At 44.3% G+C, this 19,591-nt stretch overlaps 1 protein-coding gene across 1 annotated transcript in view; it reads left to right on the top strand.

The window, feature by feature from the left end:
- The window catches only part of LHX1 (LIM homeobox 1), a gene marked incomplete at both ends in the record, with an annotated part of 71,302 nt that overhangs the window by 49,036 nt on the left and 2,675 nt on the right, over positions 1-19,591 (top strand). Inside the window, one exon of the mRNA XM_081346616.1 lies at positions 17,761-17,926. Within this exon, the coding sequence (XP_081202742.1) occupies positions 17,761-17,926 (166 nt within the window). The remainder of the gene's footprint in view (positions 1-17,760; positions 17,927-19,591) is intronic.

The raw sequence follows: 19,591 nt of genomic DNA, 5'->3' as shown, positions 1-19,591 counted from the left end.
TTAACAACGGTGGCAAGCAAGGTCATAAAACTTACTCAGCAACAGAAATGTTGGGCAGCAACAGAAATGTTGTCCCACTCAGCAACAGAAATGTTGGGCTTAGTTGTGTCCGTAAGTTGAGGACAGGAGGATGAGAAAATGAAGCCAATATTGCTAGTTGATGGGTGAAACCGGCCAACCCATTAAACCACTAAAAAGAGATTGTGCCTTAGAGTGTGTATTATGCTCCTGTCTCTTTTCTTGACCTGAGTTTGGCGAGTTGTGTGAATTTAATTACTTCCATCAGGCAGGGCTGTTTGGAAAATAAAACAAGGAGGAGAGGCAATATTGGTCTGCTTAGAATTACTGGAAAATGCGAGGCTTGAATATAAACCTATGGCAGATGGTTTTATCAGTCTTGATTGGACTTTTCCAAAGAGATTTGTTAGAGCTTTGCCTGGCCCAGGGGTAGGCAACCTTGGCTCTTTTATGACTCGTGGACTTCAACTCCCAGAATTCCTGAGGCAGCCATGCTGAGGGGAAAGGAAGAGGTTTCCAAGCTGAGCCATGCTGGCTCAGGAATTCTGGGAGTTGAAGTCCACAAGTCATAAAAGAGCCAAGGTTGCCTACCCATGGCCTGGCCTAAAAATAAAATCCATATACTTGAATATGGTCCTTGGTTACTTTTCATTTCCACGGTTGGAGGAGACTAAAAGAGGCTGCTTCTGTCAATCAAAGAATTGGGGGCCCGACTGTTGTGTGAATGTCACACTCGTGAGCTTTTTTATTTTTGCATTTGTCTGGTTTTATTTTTGTTTTTAACTGACTTGGACAGCTAGTCCTTGACTTTACGACCACAACGGAGCCCAAAATTTATGTTGCTAAGTGAAACATTTAAGTGAGTTTTGCTCCATTTTACAACTTTTCTTGCCACCGTTGTTAAGTGAATCATTGCAGTTGATAAGTTAGTAACACGGTTCCTAAGTGAATCTGGCTTTCCCCGATTGACTTTGCATGTCAGAAGGTCACAAACGGGGATGATAAGATCCCAGAACACTGCACCCGTCGTAAATATGAGTCAGCTGCCTCACGTCTGGATTTTGATCATGTGACCACGGGAAAATTGCAACCATCGTAAGTGTGAAAAATGGTCACAAATCACTTTTTTCAGTGACTTTGAGCTATGTTTATATATATATTTATATATATAAAACATAGGTAGTCCTCAATGTCCAATTGCAATTAAGCCCAAAATTTCTGTTTCTAAGTGAGACAGTTGTTAAGTGACTTGCGCCCCGTTTTACGAGCTTTCTTGCCAGAGTTGTTAAGTGAATCATTGTAGTCGTTAAGTTAGTAACACGGTTGTAAACTGCATCTGGCTTCCCCATTGACTTTGCTTGTCAGAAAGTCGCAAAAGGGGATCACATGATCGCAAGCAGTGCTTTTTTTGTAAAAGAAAAAGGTGCCAGAACTCGCACATGTCATACAACCCACCTTGCCTACACTACAAGGTTCCGTCCAAAAAAGGTGCTGGAACTCCGTTCTGAGCGTTCTATGAGAAAAAAAGCCCTGAATTCGCAAGTATGCTGCAACAGTTGCAAGTGTGAAAAACGGTCATAAGACACATTTTCAATGCCATTGTAACTTTGAACGGTCACTAAATGCATGGTTGTAAGTCGAGGACTACCTGTAATTCCAGGCGGTGAGCATATCCAACATACCCTCCCCCCACTCGTACTTGAGCAGGGGGCTGGACTAGAAGACCCCCAAGATCCCTTCCAATTTTGTTATTGTTATCTTCTGGGTTATCCCCTAGTTTCCCCACAACAATAAAGCTGGCTTAGCATAGGTCAGGGGTAGGCAACCTTGGCTCTTTTATGACTCGTGGACTTCAACTCCCAGCATTCCTGAGGCAGCCTGGCTCAGCTTGGAAACCTCTCCCTTTCTCCTCAGCCTGGCTGCCTCAGGAATTCTGGAAGTTGAAGTCCATGAGTCATAAAGCGGCCTAGGCCTAGGCCAGGGGTAGGCAACCTTGGCTCTTTTATGACTCATGGACGTCAACTCCCAGAATTCCTGAGCCAGCATGGCTCAGCATGGAAACCTCTCCCTTTCTCCTCAGCATGGCTGGCTCAGGAATTCTGGGAGTTGAAGTCCACGAGTCATAAAAGAGCCAAGGTGGCCTACCCCTTCTTCCCATAGGGGAGAAAGAAACTTTATTTGGAATCAAGGCAAAAACTGACAATTGACGGACAAATGTGATCATTCAAAACCGGCTTTTATTTTTTTGAATGGAGGGGAAAGAGGAATTGGGTTGCCAGCTAAAGGAGGGGTATTTACTGACCGAGGGGAAATCTTAAAAGCCCCTTGGGGACTCAGGCCTGTTAATCCAATCTGATTGGTCCGTTAATCCAATTTGGCTCTGTTAAGGAGCTACATCAGCTCCAATTCCTCCCTTGGCTACAGAGAAAACCCACGGGAAAGCAGCAAGATCTGTGCCCCAAGAACAAGGAGCCGTTTTTGTTCCTCCTACGGACACATATTATTATTTTTTTGGGAAATAAAAATAAAAATTATTGCAATGTTTAAAAGAGAAACACTGAAAAATCAGTACACAAATTGAAAAAAAGTGCGCAACATATCAAAAATGACTTGATGGTATGTAATCAATCAAATATCCAATCAATTAATTATCCAAATGAATATATTATTATTATTATTATTATTATTATTATTATTATTATTTATTATTATTAATTATTATTATTATTATTACGGTTGTTCACACAGTCAGACTGTGTTTGGCATTTTTATCCACCTAGCTAGCGAGTCCTTCCCAAGGACCCGGGACAGGCAGATGTTGAAGTTTCATGGCGTTAACAGTATCGCTGAGGGATATACTGTAAACTGCTCCACGTAAAATTGCCTTTTGTACATTGATGGTGGTTTTCTTTATACCGATGGGGTTCAGGTGATGCTCCAGATGTTTTGGGATTGCACCCAAGGTGCCTACCATTGTTGATATTCTCTTTGTTGTTGCTGTTTTGCCACAGTCATTCTATTTGGAGGTTTTTATATTATGCTTCATTGCACGGTTAGCCAGATGTTTAGACTGGATTTGGCATTGTTTATCCGCCTGGGATACAACCTGCGATAGGCAGATGTTGTTGTTTCATGATATTAACAGTATCGTTGCAAGATGTAAGCTGTCATTCTCTGAGCTTGTGGGTTGGTTTCCGAAGGTTTTATCATCAGGCTAGGCAACAAAACGTTCAGAAACCAACCCACAGGCTCGGAGAACGAACCCTCACCCTCATCCCACACCTGAGCTACAGATATTCGCCACTATTGCAAGCTGTTCATTATTATTATTATGGCCTAGGGGCCTCACATGCTGGAAATGGTTTGCCCATCATCACTATTTTTATTATGACGACTATATTTTTATCCCATTTCTCTCTCTCTCTCTCATACCTCATACACACACAGATTTTATATATATATATATATATATATAAAGGTAAAGGTTCCCCCGCACATGCGTGCTAGTCGTTTCCGACTCTAGGGGCCGGTGCTCATCTCCGTTTCAAAGCTGAAGAGCCAGCGCTTGTCCGAGGACGTCTCCGTGGTCATGTGGCCGGCATGACTAGACGCCAAAGGCGCACGGAACGCTGTTTTCGTGGGTGTTTGTATGTAGATCTTTGGTTATTCGGGTTTTTTCCCACGTAGAATTGAAGGTGTAAGAGCAACGTTTCGACGAAATCTCATCCGTCATCCTCAGGCTGGTGTGGCTTCAGCTTCGTTCTTCTTCTCCCAGATTCACTTAATAACCGTGTTACTAATTTAACCACTGAAGTGATTCACTTAGCAACTGTGGCAAGAAAACGTCATAAAACGGGGCCAAACTCACTTGACAAATTTCACTTGGCAACATAAATTATGGGCTTCATTATGGCCCTCAATCAAGGAATACACACACACACACACACACTGTATATATGTGTATGTGTATAATTTATTTATCAAATTTATATGCTGATCATCTCCCAGTTCAAAGGGACTCTGAGAGGCTTACAACATATTGTTTGTGTTTGTGTGTCTGTGTGCTTGAAAAAAGCTATCACCATTATCTGTAAGATTAATTCTCGCAAACCTGGGTTGGTTATTGTTGTGGGGAAAATAGGAGGGTGAAGAAGCCTTCCTTTGCTGCCTTGAGTTCTTTATAAAAATAATAAAGGTAAGATTAATAAAATGAGGACTGAGGCCTTGAGTTCCTTCACTCTAAAACTGATCTTTTGCTACTGCTTTACGTTTAAGCCCTGTTTGAGACCGCAAAGGGTTCGACCGAAAACTGAGTCGCTGTCTATGTCCTCTGAAAAAGGAAGATCTTTTTCTGAGTTTGGATTTTGCAAGAACAGCAGTTTTCTAGCCTAGAACTGGAGGATATATTTGCAGGGAGCAGGTGGAGGTGGAGAGAAGAGTATGTATCCATACAAAATCACAGACATACACCCTGCCCCCCCACACACACATCAGAGCTGCAATCTCTTGTCATGGTGACCTTCGAAGATGCTTTCAGGACCATTCACCTTCCACGATGCTGTGTTTTTACTTTTACGGGCTTGTCTTATGCTGGGAAAAATAATATAGGGAGATGTTCAACTCATACTGCGCAAGTTTGTCTGGATGTAAAATAGCCCGAGGACAGTCTGTTAATCTTTCTTACTTTCTTCCCTCCGACATCATCTGACTTTCACCCTCAGTATCTTGCAATTCCGCTCTAGTTGTCTCTTCACACAGTTGTCTCAGTCCACAGTTAAGTCGTCATGGAATTTGCTGGATTTTAGCTTTAGTGCAGGGCCCTTTTATGACTTGTGGACTTCAACTCACAGAATTCCTCAGCCAGGCTGGCTGAGGAATTCTGGGAGTTGAAGTCCACAAGTCATAAAAGGGCCAAGTTTGAAGAGCCCTGGCTTAGCGTGTTACGCTGATGGGTTTTTGATGGTCGTAACCCCGTTTACGGCTTAGTGCGTCCTATGAATCCAATAAAATATGGTTCGATTCCATAAAAGATGGTGTAGCCAGTGCATGAATACAATCAGATGGGTAGGTGGATTATGCTAAGCCATGGCCTGTGAATTAATCATGGTTTATTTAATTAAACACAATTGGCTGAAATCTTAATAAATAAATAAATAAATAAACCTTTATTGTCGAAGTACAACATGTGTACATTGAGATTAGCTGAGCTCCCCCCCCCATGCTCTCTCCCCCCAACACACAGTGACAACAAACCCTCCATCCTACCACACCATGTGAACCAACTACACCACACACCGGCCTCCCAAATCAATTCTGCATAAGTTCACAGAGATTATATCCCATTCAAAAGCCTAACAGCCCACGGATAAAAGCTATTTTTCAGCCTGTTGGTACGGCTGGCTATATTCCTATATCTCCTACCGGATGGTAGGAGAGTAAAGAGATACCATCCAGGGTGTGAGTCATCCCTGAGAATCTTCCTCACTCTTCCAAGGCAACAAGCCCTGGCGATAAGCAAACAAGGTATGTTTAGCCTAACATAGGGAAGGCCTTAGGGCAGACATGTCAAACACAAGGCCCTGGGGCCGAATCCGGCCCGCAAAGTGGTTTCATGCGGCCCACGAAACCATCCTGGAAACAGTGAGGGAACGGCCCCCACTGTCTTGGCCCTGGCCCAGAGACCCTCCTTCTGCCAGAGACCCTCAGATCTGTCCCACTCCTGCCCAGGCCCCCATAGGCACCCTTGATGCGAACGATGTAGAGCTGGCCACGCCCACCCAGTAGGCCACACGCACTCTAGCCATGCCCACCCAGTAGGCCACGCCCACCCTGGCCACACCCACCTGGCCCCTTGAGGGCAACCGCAGTGCTGATGCAGCCCTCAATGAAATTGAGTTTGACACCCCTGCCTTAGGGGATACCTGATAATGGTTCTCAAGTGAACACGGATCAGGACACAAAGGGCAGGTGTACATATGTGTTGTTGTCTGCATATCACCACAGTCGCAAAGGGCAGAAGCCACCGGATAGCCCAATTTGTCCAGAGTGTCTCTGGATCTTGTCGTACCCGTGCGCAGTCTGTTCAACAATTTCCATACTTCCCAGTTTTCGTCAGAACCATGGGTTCCTTCCAGTGTTGTTGTTGTTTTTGTAGCTTTCCATAGGTCTTCTCTGCTTTCAAAGTCTTCCATCCATCTAAGGGAGCTTTTCCTGAATGTTAGACTCGGATGAGCTGGTTTTAGGCCATAAGAGGGGGTGTTACCTAGCTGTCGATTATTTGAGTCTCTCTCTCTCTCTGTATACTGCTGCTTCTCTGCAAACAGCAAGTGGGGCAATGCCAGCTAGGTGGTAGATTAAAGAATTTCAGTTCAGAATACAGCTGGAAGGGACCTTGGAGGTCTTCTAGTCCAGCCCCCTGCTCAAGCAGGAAACACTATACCATTTCAGACGAGTGGCTGTCCAGTCTCTTTTTAAAAACCTCCAATGATGAAGCATCCACAATTTCTGAAGGCAAACCCTTCCACTGGTTAATTGTCCTCACTGTTAAGAACTTCCCCCTTAATTCCAGGTTGCTTCTCTCTTTGACTAGTTTCCATTGTTTCTTGTCCAGCCCTATGGCCCTTTGGAAAATAAGTTGGCCCCCTCCTCTTCGTGGCAGTCCCTCAACAAAGACGATCGGGGTACTGGAGGCTAAAACATGTAAGGAACAGTTGCTGGAATTGGGAATGTCTAGTTTAATGATGATGATGATGATAACTTTATTGTCACTTTGAATGTACACCAATCGGCATACATCAAAATGAAATTTCGTTGCATACAGCTCTCAAAGGGTCACCACCTCCGATATATACTCCTTGTTCGTGGCCCGCTCAAATTTCACATTGTCCATTTTAGTCTCTAAGGAGTGAACGATGGCACACAGGACAGATGGAAATGGGGCTCCATGTGGATTAGCCCTCAAATTCGCTTGTATGAATGAAGAGAAGGATGAGGGGGTGACATGATAGCAGTCTTCCAGTATCTCAGGGGCTGCCCCAAAGAAGAGGGAGTCAAGCTATTCTTCAATGCACCTGAAGGCAGGACAAGAAGCAACGGAGGGAAACTCATCAAGGAGAGAAGCAACCTAGAACTAAGGAGAAACTTCCTGACAGTGAGAACAATTAATCAGTGGAACAACCTGCCTCCAGAAGCTGTGAATGCTCCAACACTGGAGGTTTTTAAGAAGAGACTGGACAGCCATCGTCTTCATTGCTAAGATGATTAAAGACCTGGAAGCCAGATATCTAGAAGGGTAGGTTTAAGGCATCCGATAATTGTTCTGCTAGCTTCATTTGATAGGCCTCTAAGATTCCCCTTCATGGATTACTGCCTTGTCGTGGTGAAGGGGCTTGCGTAATTCAATGAAGCTATGAGCTATGCCGTGCAGGGCCACCCAAGACGGACAGGTCATAGCCGAGAGTTCTGACAAAACGTGATCCACTGGAGAAGGAAATGGCAACCCACTCCAGTATCTTTGCCATGAAAACCCTATGGACAGTACCAAAAGGCAAAACGATATGACGCTGGAAGATGAGCCCCTCAGGTCGGAAGGCGTCCAATATGCTACTGGGGAAGAGCAGAGGGCTAGTACTAGTAGCGCCAGAAAGAATGAAGCGACTGGGCCAAAGCCGAAAGGACGCTCAGCTGTGGATGTGTCTGGTGGTGAAAGGAAAGTCCGATGCTGTAAAGATTTTTTCTCCATAGGAACCTGGAATGTAAGATCCATGAATCAAGGAAAGCTGGACGTGGTCAAACAAGAGATGACAAGACTGAACATCGACATCTTAGGTATCAGCGAACTAAAATGGACAGGAATGGGTGAATTTAATTCAGATGACCATCAGGTATACTACTGTGGGCAAGAATCCCTCAGAAGAAATGGAGTAGCCTTCATAGTCAATAAAAGAGTAGGAAAAGCAATACTGGGATACAATCCTCAAAATGACAGAATGATCTCAGTTCGAATCCAAGGCAAACCATTCAATATCACAGTAGTCCAAGTCTATGCCCCAACCACCAGTGCTGAAGAGGATGAAATTGACCAGTTCTATGAAGCCCTACAGCACCTTATAGAACTAACACCAAAAAATGATGTCCTTATCATCATGGGGGATTGGAATGCTAAAGTAGGAAGCCAAAAGATAACTGGAATAACAGGCAAGTTTGGCCTTGGAGTACAAAATGAAGCAGGGCACAGGCTGATAGAATTTTGTCAAGAGAATACGATGGTCATAGCAAACACTCTTTTCCAACAACCCAAGAGACGGCTCTACACATGGACATCACCAGACGGTCAACACAGAAATCAGATTGACTATATGCTCTGCAGCCAAAGATGGAGAAGCTCTATACAGTCAGTAAAAACAAGACCAGGAGCTGACTGTGGCTCAGATCATGAGCTTCTCCTTGCAAAGTTTAAGCTTAAACTGAAGAAAGTAGGGAAAAGCACTAGGCCACTCAGGTATGAATTAAATCATATCCCTGTTGAATATACAGTAGAGGTGACAAATAGATTTAAGGAATTAGATCTGATAGACAGAGTGCCTGAAGAACTATGGACAGAGGTTCGCGACATTGTACAACAGGTAGCAACCAAAACCATCCCAAAGAAAAAGAAATGCAAGAAAGCAAAATGGCTGTCTGAGGAAGCTTTGCAAATAGCTGAGGAAAGGAGGGAAGCAAAAGGCAAGGGAGAAAAACATAGATATGCCCAATTGAATGCAGAATTCCAGAGAATAGCTAGAAGAGATAAGAATGCCTTCTTAAATGAACAGTGCAAAGAAATAGAAGAAAACAATAGAATAGGGAGGACCAGAGATCTTTTCAAGAAAATTGGAGAGATGAAGGGAACATTTAATGCAAAAATGGGCATGATAAAGGACCAAAATGGCAGGGACCTAACAGAGGCAGAAGAGATTAAGAAGAGGTGGCAAAATTACACAGAAGAACTATACAAGAATGAGCTTAATGTCCCAGATAATCACAATGAGTTGGTCACTGACCTCGAGCCAGACATCCTAGAATGTGAAGTGAAGTGGGCCTTAGAAAAGCTGAGCAACAACAAAGCTAGTGGAGGTGACAGTATTCCAGCTGAGCTATTCAAAATCTTAAAAGACAGTGCAGTAAAAGTGCTACACTCAATTTGCCAGCAAATTTGGAAAACTCAACAGTGGCCACAGGATTGGAAAAGATCAGTTTACATTCCAATTCCAAAGAAAGGCAGTGCCAAAGAATGTTCAAACTATCGCACCATTGCACTCATTTCTCATGCTAGTAAAGTCATGCTTAAAATCCTACAAGCTAGACTTCAGCAGTATGTGGATCGAGAGCTACCAGAAGTACAGGCAGGATTTCGAAGAGGCAGAGGAACTAGAGATCAAATTGCCAACATACGCTGGATCATGGAGAAAGCTAGGGAGTTCCAGAAAAACATCTACTTCTGCTTCATTGACTATGCAAAAGCCTTTGATTGTGTGGATCATAACAAACTGTGGCAAGTTCTTAAAGAGATGGGAGTACCAGACCATCTTATTTGTCTCTTGAGAAACCTATATGCAGGTCAAGAAGCAACAGTGAGAACTGGACACGGAACCACTGATTGGTTCAAAATTGGGAAAGGAGTCCGGCAAGGCTGTATACTGTCACCCTGCCTATTTAACTTATATGCAGAGCACATCATGAGAAAGGCAGGGCTAGATGAATCAAAAGTTGGAATTAAGATTGCCGGAAGAAATATCAACAACCTAAGATACGCAGATGATACCACTCTAATGGCAGAAAGTGAAGAAGAACTAAAGAGCCTCTTGTTGCGGGTGAAGAAGGAGAGTGCAAAACTTGGGTTGAAACTTAACATTAAGAAAACCAAGATCATGGCATCTGGCCCTCTCAATTCCTGGCAAATAGATGGGGAAGAAATGGAGGTAGTGACAGATTTTATTTTCCTGGGCTCCAAGATCACTGCAGATGGGGACTGTAGTCAAGAAATTAAAAGACGCTTGCTCCTGGGGAGGAAAGCCATGGCAAATCTAGACAGCACACTAAAAAGCAGAGACATCACCCTGTCAACAAAAGTGCGTATAGTCAAGGCTATGGTCTTCCCAGTTGCAATGTATGGCAGTGAAAGTTGGACCATAAGAAAGGCTGAGCGCCAAAGAATTGAGGCCTTTGAACTATGGTGCTGGAGAAGACTCCTGCGAGTCCCTTGGACTGCAAGGCGATCAAACCGGTCAGTCCTAGAGGAGATAAACCCTGACTGCTCTTTAGAAGGCCAGATCCTGAAGCTAAAACTCAAATACTTTGGCCACCTAATGAGAAGGAAGGACTCACTGGAGAAGAGCCTAATGCTGGGAAAGATCGAGGGCAATAGAAGAAGGGGACGACAGAGAATGAGGTGGCTGGATGGAGTCACTGAAGCTGTAGGCGTGAGCTTAAATGGACTCCAGAAGATGGTAGAGGACAGGAAGGCCTGGAGGAACATTGTCCATAGGGTCGCGATGGGTCGGACACGACTTCGCAGCTAACAACAACAAGATTCCTTCCAGCCCTATGGTTCTAAACGGAGGTTACCTCCTGAGGATGTTCATGGTCTTCCTATCTATGGTAGACTCTTTCAGTTCTACAATTCCTTGGTTCTTTGACTCTGGAATTGGGTGAAAGCCTAAACGAAACAAAGCGCATTCTAGTTTCAAATCGGCAGAGGTGTGATTGAAAGAAGCCCACCCCCCACCCCCCATATGTGAGGATTATCTAGTGGTGCAAAGACCCTTTTGCATAAAGGAAGTGGGGGGGGGAAGTGCATGGAAGGCCCACAACTGGAATTTTCTCACCTTCTAAACTCAGTCAAGATCTAACCCAGTTGCTCTGTCCACACAACCCTTTTGATGCAATGATTGGATCAACCCATTTTCTGGATACATCCAACGTATTTAACGATAAGCTCACGGAGTCACTTTGGTTCGCAGGAAAGGTTAGGCAACACACAAGTGCACACACAACCGGCCACCACATCCAAGCTTCTCAAGTTGTACGAATGTGTATTCACAAAGGAAGGTCTCTAGCCAAGTCAGATAAGCCTGTTTGCCAAACAGTTAATTCAGACTTGGTGTGAATGTCTCTCTACTGCCTGAAATTTGCAAACTGAACTAACTATTTTGTGGCTCTGGCGATTTGGGCCAAAGGAAAGTGAGGTGAAACATCACGAAGTCTTTTAAAATAGAATCATCGAGCTAGAAGGGACCACAGAGATCCTCTAGTCCAACCCCCTGCTCAGACAGGGAACCTTATACCATCCCAGTCAAATGCTTGTCCGGTCTATTTTTCGAAAACCTCCAGTGGTGGAGCCCCCAGTTCCTTCTGCAGAGATCCAGGTTGGCTTCTTCACAAGACTCTCCACCTTGTTTGAAACGCAGGGAGCAGAATTTTAAAAATTGAGGTTAATCTCTGCCCTGATGGATGCATTCCGCCCTCTTCTCCTTGCAACTCAGTGCTCGAGTTTCCTTTCTTTTTGCCCTGACTGCTGAAATTTTAGAATTTAGATGCAAAAGGCAGTTTCATACGCCTGATTTAGAGCCTTTTCCAACTTTGGGGTGATACAGAGCTCCCTTTTATGGGCTGCTGCATGAATGCAGCAATGATTAGGCTATTCCAGCAATCTCTAATGACCCAACTGCCTTTGGCCAGAAAGGAACTGCAGGAGCTGAGACTCTGATCTTAAAATGGGGCATCATCATCATCATCATCAAAAGAAGAAGAAGAAGAAGAAGTTGGAAGGGACCTTGGAGGTCATCTAGTCCAACCCCCTGCTCAGGCAGGAAACCCTATACCATTTCAGGCAAATGGCTGTCTAGTCTTTTCTTTAAAACTTCCAGTGTTGGAGCATTCACCGCTTCTGGAGGCAGGTTGTTCCAGTGGTTAATTGTTCTAACGGTCAGGAAGTTTCTCCTTATTTCTAGGTTGCTTCTCTCCTTGATTAGTTTCCATCTGTTGCTTCTTCTCCTGCCTTCAGGCGCTTTGGAGAATAGCTTGACTCCCTCTTCTTTGGGGCAGCCCCTGAGATATTGAAAGACTGCTATCATGTCATCCCTCGTTTTTCTCTTCATTAAACTAGACATTCCCAATTCCTGTTCCTTATATGTTGAGATATGTTAATGTCTCAACAATGATATGTTAAAGATAGTGGAAAATGGATAGGTCATCTCTGTCCGGTGTTCTAACAGTCAGGAAGTTTCTCCTTAGTTCTAGGTTGCTTCTCTCCTTGACTAGTTTCCATCCATTGCTTCTTGTCCTGCCCCCAAGTGGTTTGGAGAATAGCTTGACTCCCTCTTCTTTGGGGCAGCCCCTGAGATATTGGAATACTGCTGTCATGTCCCCCCTCGTCCTTCTCTTCATTAAATTACACATACCCAATTCCAGCAACCGTTCCCTATATGTTTTAGCCTCCATTCCCCAATCATATTTATTGCTCTTCTCTGTACTCGATTGTAATCATTCACTCAGTGGATCAGCCCTCAACTCAGACAAAATGGTATGGCGGCTAAGAGGTTGGGGAGATTTCATTCATTCATTCATTCATTCATTCATTCATTCATTCATTCATTCATTCATTCATTCATTCCATGCTACAGGTTGTCCTTGACTTACAATTGGCTGCTTAGCAGCTGTTTGAAGTTATGACAGACCCTGAGAAAATGACTCAAAATCCAAATTCAAAGGTTTGGCATCCTGGCTCTTGTGATCATTTGTGAATGCATTTCGGGCACTTGGCAACAATTTGCATTGCCCTGCGGTTACATAACACGATTTATGCTGGAACCTGCCAATTATTTCCATTAAGTGGTATGCAGTTAAAGAGATGGCAGATTAGGGTTAAACCTTTTAAAAGAAACAGACCAAATAGAAGAGGAGGCGGAGTTGCATTATGTATAAGAAATAACTACATCTCTACAGAAATAGAGTACAACAATGATGAAATGAATACATTTGGGTCAACATAAAAGAGGGGGGGGGGAAATGACATTGCCATAGGTGTATACTATAGGCCACCCAACCAAACACAGGAAATAGATGAACTTTTTGCTAGTCAGTTAACTAAAGCAGGGGCACGCAACCTATGGTCCGCGGCCCACTGCTGGGCCGTGGCCTACTGGTCATTGGGCTGCGGGATAGGCTGGCCAGTGAGTGCATGTGTGTGTGTGCACTCACCCCCACTAGAGCCCGCAGGCCCATTTGCGCATGTGCACGAAGCTAGCAGCAGCGGTGGCTAGAGCCTGTGCAAACAGGGCCTCTAGTGTGTGCAGGTTATGCAGCCATTTGCGCTTGCACGTGGCTCTAACAGAGGCGGCGGTAGTGCCTACGTGCCTGCGCAAACAGGGTTGCTAGTGCCATGTGGGTGCACACGGCTCCATTTGTGCATGGCTCAAATTTCCCAGCTGCTTCCTTTCTCTGGGCTGCCAGCAGGAAAAGGTTGGTGACCTCTGAACTAAAGTATGTTGGAAGCAGACCACAATCTTAATGGTGGACTTTAACTGTCTTGACATCAACTGGAAGACAAACTCTGCACCAAGTGGAAGATCAAACAGGTTCCTGACAAACGTAGCAGACAACTTTGTCTCCCAAAAGTAGAGAAGAGAACGATGGGATGGGCCATATTGGGCTTAATTCTCACAATCAGAGGTGAAATGATAGAAGGTGTTGAAGCACCTCCCCTCCCACCAAAACACCTCTAGGGTCACAAACCATCTCCTATAATGCTAACACCACCATCTGCAAGCTGCAATCTCAACTGAGGACTCCTAGTAGACAATCACTTAAACATGAGCCAGCTGTGTGCTGCAGCTGCCAAAAAAGCCAATGCAGTTCTAGGCTGCATTAACAGAGGGATAGAATCAAGATCACGTGAAGTGTTAATATCACTTTACAAGGCCTTGGTAAGGCCACACTAGGAATACTGCATCCACGTTTTTAAGAAGAGATTGGACAGCCATTTGTCTGAAATAATTTATTTATTTATTTATTTATTGATGGGATTTATATCCCGCCCTATCTCCCGAAGGACTCAGGGCGGCTAACAACAAAACATATAATAAGTACAGAAATCAAGATAAAAATAAAATTGAAATCATCTGTGCACAGTCCCTTCCAACTCTGTTATTCTGAATTTTCATTCTAAATTATAATGCAGTTGATCATGTTGTAGTTATATGTGCTGCATATTTATAAGTACAGAAAGAGAGAGAGGGAGAGAGAACACCATGGTTATAAAGATAGGACTTGAGTATAATCTACTCAATCTACTGGTACTGCACACTTCACCACGTTCAGAATTTCACGTCCCTCCAAATAATAAATTTGTCACTTTGTAGAAAGAGGTGGGTGGCATATAAATGGAATCAATCAATCAGTAAAATTAAAATAAATCTGCCAAAGTGCTAAGTAAACTGTATGCTACATCTCCACCCCAAACCTACACAGAATAAGAGAATTACAAAGTTGGAAGGGATCTTGGCGGTCATCTAGTCCAACCCCCTGCTCAAGCAGGAGACCATATCATTCTGGACAAATGGCTGTCCAATCTCTTCTTAAAAACCTCCAGTGTTGAGCATTCACAACTTCTGGAGGGGAGCCATTCCACCGATTAATTGTTCTACCTGTAAAGAAATTCCTCCTTAGTTCTAGGTTGCTTCTCTCTTTGCTTAGTTTCCATCCGTTGCTTCTTGTCCTGCCTTCAGGCGCTTTTGGAGAATAGCTTGACTCCCTCTTCTTTGGGGTAGCCAGTCAGATATTGGAACATTTCTATCATGTCCCCCCTCATCCTTCTCTTCATTAAACTAGACATGCCCAATTCCTGCAACTGTTCTTCGTAGAAAAACAGAAGCCTGTTTTGTAGGCGATTCAGTGGGAATGCTGGGGAGCTTCATTTTATCCTCATTTTTTAATCAGCAAGGAACTGTGCAGGTCTCTCAGATTCTCTTGAATTCTGCATGGTTCCGAAAGAAAGACATCAAACAGTCCAGCACTCAAGAAAAGGTGCTGCCTTATGTTCTTAAGTGCTCTGCTTTCCCTGATAGATCAGACGGAGTAGTACCACATGAGAAAATGTCAGGAAATGTGGAAGCTTTCTGCGGCCTTTTGCAGAATGGAGAGCAACTTATGTACATAAACTGGGTTGGAGCAAAATCTCTGCAGACATCCCTACAAAGCTAGTTAGTTTGGGTAGGCAACTTTGGCTCTTTTATGACTCGTGGACTTCAACTCCCAGAATTCCTGAGCTGGCATGGCTCAGCATGGAAACCTCTCCCTTTCTCCTCAGCACGGCTGGCTCAGGAATTCTGGGAGTTGAAGTCCACAAGTCATAAAGCGGCCTAGGCCTAGGCCAGGGGTAGACAACCTTGGCTCTTTTATGACTCATGGACTTCAACTCCCAGAATTCCTGAGTCAGCATGGCTCTGTATGGAAACCTCTCCATTTCCCCTCAGCGTGGCTGGCTCAGGAATTCTGGAAGTTGAAGTCCACAAGTCATAAAGCAGCCTAGGCCTAGGCCAGGGGTAGGCAACCTTGGCTCTTTTATGACTCGTGGACTTAAAACTCCCAGAATTCCTAAGCCGGCATGGCTCAGCATGGAAACCTCTCCCTTTCTCCTCAGCATGGCTGGCTCGGGAATTCTGGGAGTTGAAGTCCACGAGTCATAAAAGACCCAAGGTTGCCTACCCCTGGTCTAGACAATCTGAAGGGTTTGTGTACAGGTTTATCTTCTTGTTACACGAGTTTATCTTGTGTAACCCAGAAAATGGGCTTAATCAAGGAAACCATGTGTATTGCTTCCCAGACTGATAACCGATTCAGGAGTCCTTCAAATAAATAATCAGGTAAAAAACTATCCCATTCTTAGAGGCTTACCAGTTCACAGAAAGGCTGTTAGGACAAAACCTTTCTAATTTTTGTGTTCAAAGAATTCCAGCAGCTGAACTATTTCACTTCCAAAACCAATACATCTCCAAAGCAGATATTTCTTTAATATAGCTTGTTAATGTTTTAGATGCTTTTAAAGAGAACAGAATAGAATATGGGTAGCTCAGGTTTGAGCTTGGTTGTTTTCTTGCAGACAATTCATTACCCAACAAGGTAACATCATCAGTGCTAGAAGGGAATGGGGTCGGTGCTCTGTTTATATACAGGTAGTCCTCCACTTACAATTCATTTAGTGATGATCCCAAGTTACAACAGCACTGAAAAAAGCGACTTTTGACTGTTTTTCACACTTATGACCGTTGCAGCATTCTCATGGCCATGTGATGGACACTTGGCAACTGGCAGGTATTTATAATGGCTGCATTGTCCTCAGGTCACGTGATCCCTTTTTTCGACTTTCTGACAAACCAGTGGGGGAGCCAGTCTTCACTTAACAACCATATTGCTAACTTAACAACTGCAGTGATTCACTTAACCGCTCTGGCAAGAAAGATTGCATAATGGGGCAAAACTGACTTAACAAATGTCTCACTTAGCAAGAAAATGTTTTGGCTCACTTGTGATCGTTAAGTCGAGGACTACAACCCCATACAAGTGCGTTGCCCTGCCAGCATTGGCGGGAGTGTTCTTAGTGGTTCCTCAATTGGGGTATTATAATAATAATAATAAAGTTGGAAGGGACCTTGGAGGTCATCGAGTCCAACCCCCTGCTCAGGCAGGAAACTCTATACCAATGGTAGTGAACTTATGGCATGTGGGCCAGAGGCGGCACTCGGAGCCCTCTCTGTGGGCATGGGCACCATCGCCCTGGCCCCGCCTCCCCCTCCTCACCACCAGCCCCCCCGGAGGAGAGTTGCCCCCCGGCTGTGGCCTGTGCGGAGCAGCACAGCCAAGTACATGGTAGCTGGGTAGCAGGGACAAGACTCCGCCCTCACGGACCGTCACGCGCAGTTGATGCTGCGGGCACAGGAGGAGGGCGTGGCTGCCATGGCACTGCATGGCCGCCTGGGTGAACTGTGGCAAGCCGTGGAGGCGGTGGATGGCCCTGCAGGCAGGCCGTTTTGGGGCACTGGGTTTCTAAAAGGTTCACCATCACTGCCTTATACCATTTCAGGCAAATGGCTGTACAGTCTCCTCTTAAAAGATTCCAGTGTTGGAGCATTCACCAATTCTGGAGGCAGGTTGTTCCACTGGTTAATTATTCTAACAGTCAGGAAGTTTCTCCTTAGTTCCTTGATTAGTTTCCATCTGTTGCTTCTTGTCCTGCCTTCAGGCGCTTTGGAGAATAGCTTGACTCCCTCTTCTTTGGGGCAGCCCCTGAGATATTGGAAGACTGCTATCATGTCCCCCCTCGTCCTTCTCTTCATTAAACCAGACATACCCAATTCCATTGTTGTTGGCGGTATTGTTGTTTCAAAGCAGCCGTCAAATGCTTTTTTTAATGCATCTTTACTTTACAAAAATCCCCAAACTTTTTGATCCGTCTTTACTGAAGAAAAGTTCAAAAGCCCTGAGGCAAGAATTCTAGTGGCTGCAGTGCTGCAAAAAAAAAAAGCCCTTACAGAAATGACTTCTTGTTCTTGAAATGATGTGCTGGGTCCCTTGGTTTCTATCTCCTAATCATGAGTATTGTTAATTGCTCGTTATGATCTCTGGTTGTTTCCCAATTGCCGGGGGGGGGGGGAGAGAAGGAACTAACTTTCACCCCAGTTTTCCTTTCTCCTGCTTCCCTGGCAGGTCTGGTTCCAGAACCGGCGTTCTAAGGAAAGGCGCATGAAACAGCTGAGCGCACTCGGGGCCCGCAGGCACGCATTTTTCCGCAGCCCCCGCCGCATGAGACCGCTGGTGGACCGTTTAGAGCCGGGCGAGCTCATTCCCAACGGCCCGTTTTCTTTCTATGGAGGTGAGTAAGCACGCAGGATTGGTCCACGGGGAAGAGACAGACATCAAGCCAGGATGGCAGCCAAGAGACTGGGTTTTACAGTTCTGGCTGTCAGCTCATCCCTTTTGTTGCTATTCCCCCCAGTTTGCACTGGGAAATGCAGGGAACAATGAAAACAAAAATGCATGGATAGCAGATTTTAGCTAACAGGGTGATGCTGTACAGATAGTCCTTGACTTACAACAGCTCACTTAATGACTTGTTCAAAGTATCAACGGCACTGGGGAAAAAAAACCCTTATGACCATTTTTCATACTTATGACCACTGAGGCATCCCAAAGGTCACGTGATCAAAACTCTTTAACACTTGGCAACTGACTCATATTTATTTATTTTTATTTATTTATTAATTGATTTTATATACCGCCCTATTCCCGAAGGACTCAGGGCGGTTTACAGGGCGAATTAAACAATACAAATAAATAGAATTAAAATAGAATTAAATTAAGACTAGCCCACGATTAAAACAAATTAAAATTTAAAATTTAAAATTAAATTAAAACCCCCTCAGTCCATTTATGACGATTGCCGTGTCCCGGGGTCATGTGATCCCCTTTTGCGACCTTCTGACAAAGTCAATGGGGAAGTCAGGTTCACTTAACAACCGTGTGACTAACTTAACTGCAGCGATCCAATTAATAACCGTGGCAAAGAAAGTTGTAAAATGGGGCAAAATTCATTTAATTTGCAAAATTCACTTAGCAACAGAAATGTGAGGCTCAGTTGCAGTCATAAGTCGCGGACCGCCTGTACTGTATTGCCAACAATTATATCTTACTATTTATTTTATAAATAGCGGGGAAAAAATAAAAACAGAATTTTAAGTACAGGCAGTCCTCAACTTACAACTGTCTGCTTAATAACAACAGCAGCAACAACAATAAAGTTGGAAGTGAACTTGGAGGTCATCTGGTCCAACCCCCTGCTCAGGCAGGAAATTCTATACCATTTCAGACAAATGGTTGTCCAGTCTCTTCTTAAAAACCTCCAGTGTTGGAGCATTCACAGCTTCTGGAGGCAGGTGGTTCCACTGGTTAATAGTTCTGTCAGGAAATTTCTCCTTAGTTCTAGGGTGCTTGTCTCTTTGGCTAGTTTCCATCTGTTGCTTCTTATCCTGCCCTCAAGTGCTTTGGAGAATAGCTTGACTCCCTCTTTTTGGGGGCAACCCCTGAGATATTGGAAGACTGCTATCATGTCACCCCTCGTCCTTCTCTTCATTAAAGTAGACATACCCAATTCCAGCAATCGTTCTTTATATGTTTTAGCCTCCAGTACCCTGATCATCTTTGTTGCTCTTCTCTGTACTCTTTCTAGAGTCTCAACATCTTTTTAATAATATGGTGACCAAAACTGGATGCAGTATTCCAAGTGTGGCCTTACCAAGGCATTGTAAAGTGATATTAATACTTCACATGATCTTGATTCTGTTCCACTGTTAATGCAGCCTAGCACTGTGTTGGCTTTTTTGGCAGCTGCAGCACACTGCTGGCTCATATTGAAGTGATTGTCTACTAAGACTCCGAGATCCCTCTCACAGTTACTACTATTGAGCCAGGTGCCACCTATGCTACACCTGTGCATTTGATTTTTCCTGCCTAAATGTAGAACCTTACTTTTTTCACCACT

Source organism: Vipera berus (genome assembly GCF_964194415.1).
Source record: "Vipera berus genome assembly, chromosome: 1".
NCBI classification, from domain to species: Eukaryota; Metazoa; Chordata; class Lepidosauria; order Squamata; family Viperidae; genus Vipera; species Vipera berus.
This window is presented reverse-complemented; position numbering and strand designations above follow the sequence as displayed.